The following is a 5,874-nucleotide window of genomic DNA, read 5'->3' as shown; positions in this document are numbered from 1 at the left end:
CAACAATAATTTATTTTCAAATCCCTGGATCCAAATCCAAATAAAATCATGTACAATGTTTTCAGGTAGAATTCTGATCTTAACATCATAATCTCTTATAGTAGTTTTAACTATGATTCTATGAAGGCAGGATGGGCTTATGTTATTTATAAATGATTATATTTGATTCCGGAAATTGATATGGAGCCAATTTAAACTATTTCTTAGTTATCTAAAATTGACACATCACTTCCACATGAGCACAAATGACCCACCCACCAATTTTGAGTCTAGATCCTCTCCAATGACATTTAACGTAAGAGTGGATCTCATACCATCCATGAGGTGTGGGTCAAAATGCTGAACCTAACATATGGTCATATATAAAATGACAATAGTTTATCTTCGTAAAAAAAAAAAATGTGTTATACTAAAAAAAAATTTTAAAAATAACAATTTAATTTTCCCTTAGACTTATAGATGTCTTCTTTTATAGTTGGTAAAACACAAAAAAAAAAAAAAAAAAAAAGTTAAGTTTCTTAAATTATAGCCATCTACAATGGGATATATCATGGAATATTCTCAAATATGTAAGAGCTGTCACCAGCAACATTACACTCAATTCTCCTTTATTTAAGATCGCCCTACTGTCCCACCTTTTACCAAATTGTAGACGAATTCAGATCAAACAGAGCTTCCAATAATCCTTCCTCTGAACTCCTCACGCCTTCCATTCTCCAAATCTGGCTTCAGTCTTAGTCTCTTTCAAGGATCCACCCACCGTTTCATTCTCAGCCCCCTCCGCTTACATAACAGCAACAGCTAAGTGATGACTAGGGTCCCACCTAAGAAAGCAGCAATATCTGGGCTGTCCCAAATTCCAGAGGAGTTGTTAGTTATGATCATGCAACGGTTGACCCTACCAGATATGATTCGGTTTGGCTGTGTTTGTTCATCTTGGAGATCGGTTTCAGCTCCAGCTCGTCATGGAAAGCTTCCCTGGTTAATGCTTCCCTATGACACTCGAGAAGGTAACGGTGCTTATGGTTTCTTCAGCCTCTACAATCGCCAATTTTACAAACTTCAACTACCAGAAGCAGCTGGAGCAAGAATCTTTGGATCTTCCCATGGTTGGCTTGTGACAGTGCACCCAGAATCTGGTATTCATCTGTTACATCCCTTCAGTAGGGTAAGATTACAGCTTCCAAGTCTGAGTACATTTCCAGCCGTTCTGGATACTTTCTACTCAAATGAAGGAGATCTCATTTATGTGTTACGCTCATCAAAGGGCTGTAGAGCCGCCTATGGATTCAAGTGGATGCGTGATGCCTATATAGGTAAGTTCGCTCTGTCCTCTAGCCCTTCTTCTTCCTCCTTAGATTGTATAGTTGTGGCTACCTATGGGGAGAGAAGAAAGTTGGCCTTCTGCAGACCCGGGGACAATCGATGGACAGCCTTAAAAACACCATGGGACTCTTATGAAGATATTGTCTTCCACAAGGGACGGCTCTGTGCTTTGGACTTACAAAGGAGACTTGTAGCTTGCGACATTGGTTATGCTTCAAAAGTGTATGAAATTATGCCGCCCTCAAGTATTTCCTGTGGTTCTCAATGGGAATATTTGATGAGTTGTGCTGGTGAATTGATTATGATTTTAAGAGATGTGAAATGGCTTTCTGATTCTGATGACCCTGGTGCTGGTAGGAGATGCTCTTGTGCGCTTTCGGGTTATGATGCCATGGACATTGCTGATGGTGACTCTGATGATCACTACAACAATGCCAACACCAATAACAAAGATTCTACTGATAATGACATCTTACTTTGTAAGACAATAGGATTCAGGGTTTACAAGCTCGACTTTAATTCCCGTAGGTGGATCAGAGTGAGAAGCTTAGGAAATACCATGGTTTTCCTGTGTGAGAGTAATTTATTCTCTCTTCCTGCTCGCCATTTTAACAGGAACAGAGGTGATCACATCTATTTCATTGACGATAGCTGTGATACTTACACTACAGAACATAGAGAAGGGGTTTATGAGCTTTGTGCATTTAAAATGGTTGATCAGACTATTGAACCATATTTCAGAACTGATAACCAGATGAATATGCCTGCACCCATCTGGGTCGTACCTTAAGGAAAGGTTTAAGCAGTGGAGCACACTTGCCACCAGATACTATCAGCCGGAGCTTCTCCTTATCAAGAGACAAATCTATGCATCATGTATGGTTATCTTGACTTAATGTTACCTTTTTTATTCTCATGTATGTTTCAAAGACTTCATTGCCCCTAGCCTCTGGACAGTTATAGTAATTGCTTGGATCTCTACTTATGCAACATCATAATGCCTCCATATCAAGGACCGAATCATGTTCCAAATCCAAGGAATGTATCATATCTTCATCAGGCAGCAGTCTTCTGCTCACAAGCTTTCTCAATCTCCGCCTTCTCAAACAGAGTGAGATCCTGAAGAATTAGGTAATTCTGTTTGCTCAGAATCTTCCATGAGCTTTTCATCCGATTGAAGTCTATTATCATCAGAAAAATTAACTACTTCGGTGTAGCTGCCAATGCTCTGTTCTCTCTCAGGATCATATCAGTACATTCACTACCAGTCACAAGGTTCACCAAGAATTTCTGCGATTTCCATATCATTTATAGGTTGCTCTTCACGTACAAATGCTCTGTTACTTCTCTCTTCGTATAACTCTCTTTTCCCAGAATCACCGGCAGAAAATGTATGTCCAGTTTCCTTCTCAACATGAGCTGAAGCTCCGTGTGTGACACTCGACGATACATCTCCTTCAACATCTTTGTCTGACTCCGTCACGCTTCCGAAGCGGAAAACAACGCTCCCGTCGGGGTTCTCTGCCAAAACCACCAAACCCCATATAATTAAGCAACGGCGTAAAAGCATATCCATCTCAAAACGAAGGCACGATCACTTCGATTCATCTTTTTTTTCTTTTTTTCTTTTTTGGATGAATCACTTCGATTCATCTTTCGCCAAAAGAAAATCGAATTTCAGTTAAACGTAAAAACAAGGCTCAAAGAATCACAGTAGTGTACCAGTGGTGGAAACGACATCGAAATCAACAGAAAGAGGATCCGACAAACCAATGGCGAGTCGATTGTCGCTTCGGAGGGAGGATAAGGGGAGCAATTCGAACTGTACTGAAGCGTTTCGTTGCAGGAGATGTAGAAAGCACGGAAGAAGGAGATGTTGGAGGACCGGAGGTCGAGAAAACCAGCGACGAAGTCCGCCATAAATCAAACGTCTGTATGAAAGTTTTTTTATCTATTCAGAATTTGGAGATGCGGCTTTCCTACAACGGTTCTCGGTGAAAAAGATGTGTCGAGGGCAATGCAAGGTTTCAGAAAACGGAATCGGGATCGAATCGGTCAGTTGAATCGACAAGAATCGTCCAAAATAAAATAGGTGGGAATTGAATGGAATCAGCTGAGACAGCTAGGGATGCAATTGTTCGAATACTTTCAAACCCCAGCCAACGCTAGGTCGGGTTAGGCTATCGCAACCCAAGCCCAGCCCTATCAGGTTCAACTTAATCTAGACCGACCCTCATTGGGCCAGGTTGGGCCAGATTGACCTTGGCAGTCCCTAATTTTGCCATTTTAGTGCTAGGCAAGGCCAGGCTAGCCATATTTTTTTGGCTATATGTATGATATTATTACGTATAATTGTATAAGGTAAATTATATATACATGGTCATGCTGGGTCGAGCACTCAGGCTCAACCGCAAGCCCGACCCAATTTGGCCCTATCTCAGGTTTGAAAATCTCAACCTTATCCCAACCCAGGCCTTGTCTAGTTCAAGGGAGCATTTGGGCTCAATGAGCCAAACTTGCACCCCTATAGACAACTAAGGTTGTCAATTGATCGGTTCAGTCCAGTTTCTTATAGATTTTTTTAAATATCAATTTATAATTGGGTTACTGTCGGGTTCAGTTTAGTCTAGTTTGCTTTTACATGTATACATGAGGAACTCAATGGGAATTTTTTTGGGGGTTTCTTATTGTGTTTCTATAGGTCGAGTAAGTCTCGGTTTATTTATCCGGTTCAATCCTCTTTTTTTTTGGTTTGATCTGTCCAATTTTGATTTTGGTTCATATCGATTCCATAAAACCAAAACCAAATCCATAACGGTTCAACTTGATTTGATCTGTGTTGAACCAGCCGGTCTACGATTTGGGCTGAACTTTGATACCCTTACATACAACAAACTGGTATTTAAGGCTTGAAGATTTTTTTATTTATTTTTTGGTTGAATAAGGCTTGAAGATTGAAGGTTGTTAAATTTGAATTTGTTATAATCCCGATCTACAATTTAAGCTGAATCAAGTGGATAAGCAATCTATAAATGATCCAATTCCAGCCTTTCATAGATCGGGTAAAATCCGAGAGGTTTCTGGAGTGTCAATTGAGACCGTTCTTGTTAATTGGAGCAAATTCTAATCAATTCCACTTCTTTGGGATTAGGACCAGCATTGTCCCAATTAACTAATTTGTTCCAAACATTGGATACAATAACAATTAATAACGGTTCTTTCAGAGCAAACGGCATAGTGGATTGCACCAATGAGGTATATGTTCATAAATGGCTTGTTAATGGTTCTTAAATGGTTTTCTCGTTGTAAACTCCTTTCCTAATTGCATATTTGCGTATCAATTTTAAGGGAAAAAGAACATTATCCAACAACTTCGCCTAGACCTTCTCACATAGGGCCATGATATGACCACCTCTTTTCTCCCCTTATGCTTGTGCATGCATTTCCATTGGCCTCCATGCTGGTTCAAGGGCCATGCATCCTGGCAACAAACCCTTTCTCCTATTTTAATTTCTGAGTGTAGTTATTAAAATGTGGAGACTTGGTCTAAATGATCTATTTGGATTCAATATAATCAATTTAAAGATTTGTAAACAGTTCAAACCCTATGGTTAAACAGTTTAAAACTAAACCAAATTATTTATTAAACGATTTTCCAAACTGGAGTCGAACCATTTATTAAATGATTTGAAGGTTTGATATAGTTTTAGTTTACATTTAACACCCTAAAGCGGTACAGATCAATCTTTTTTTTTTGAAGGAGGGGGGAGGGTAAACAATCGTTATCTATCTTCGATCATTCAAATTTGCATGCCTCGAATCTCGATTAATTGGATTTTTATTTATTTTTTGTTATTAAAAAATAGACGAAAATATTATTGTTCTCATCAAAAGCTAGTTTCGCTCTGCTACATGTATGTGAAAATTTTCAACATCTGTCTATTTTATTTTTCAGAAATACTTCTTTATGCATTTTAAATGTTAGTGAAACAGATGTTGAATATTGGTGATATGGATAGTGGATATTCTTCTATAAAGTTTTTTTTTTTTTTTTTTTTTTTGGTAATATTATTCTACAGAGTTACACGCATAAACATTTTGGCCGATGGAAATCAAATTGTCATTGTATAAGCGTGGGAGGATGGATATTTTCATCCTTCCATATGGGGGGGGGGGGAGGGAGGGTAGGAACGTAAATTTATGCTTGTTCATTTTGATAATTAAGTACCAATTAAACACCAAAGGTGATGTGAGGAGTAGAGGTAGAGACGTTGCCCACGTGGATGGTGCAAAAGGCATGGATGGGGATGGAGCTCACAATCTCATTGGCTGGAAATCTATCCACGAGAGATCTTTAGATTTCCTTCGAAGATTTCTTATGGCCTACACGACCCCAAAAACTTCTGCTCCCTCTTATCATTCTCTCAGGTACCCATAAAATCGTTACTTTGCCTTTAGCGAAGGATAGAATTGAAAACCACAATCCACACTCCTCCCTTTCTCTTGAACTTGAAGAAGAAAGTAGAAGCAGAAGATATTCGAATAAAG

The 5,874-nt window shown here is 39.0% G+C and overlaps 1 protein-coding gene across 1 annotated transcript; it reads left to right on the top strand.

Moving 5' to 3' along the window:
* The first annotated feature begins 808 nt into the window (after positions 1-808).
* Positions 809-2,116, top strand: LOC122648568 (F-box protein At2g17690-like). The gene has a single exon (XM_043841779.1). It carries the CDS (start codon positions 809-811, stop codon positions 2,114-2,116), a length of 1,308 nt encoding a protein of 435 aa, XP_043697714.1.
* The last annotated feature ends 3,758 nt before the right edge of the window (positions 2,117-5,874 follow it).

The sequence above is a fragment of the Telopea speciosissima genome, chromosome 1 (assembly GCF_018873765.1).
Source record: "Telopea speciosissima isolate NSW1024214 ecotype Mountain lineage chromosome 1, Tspe_v1, whole genome shotgun sequence".
NCBI lineage: Eukaryota > Viridiplantae > Streptophyta > Magnoliopsida > Proteales > Proteaceae > Telopea > Telopea speciosissima.
This window is presented reverse-complemented; position numbering and strand designations above follow the sequence as displayed.

Excerpts from the sequence above, each read along its gene's own strand:
- LOC122648568 (XM_043841779.1), top strand. The coding sequence starts at position 809 with ATGACTAGGGTCCCACCTAAGAAAGCAGCAATATCTGGGCTGTCCCAA.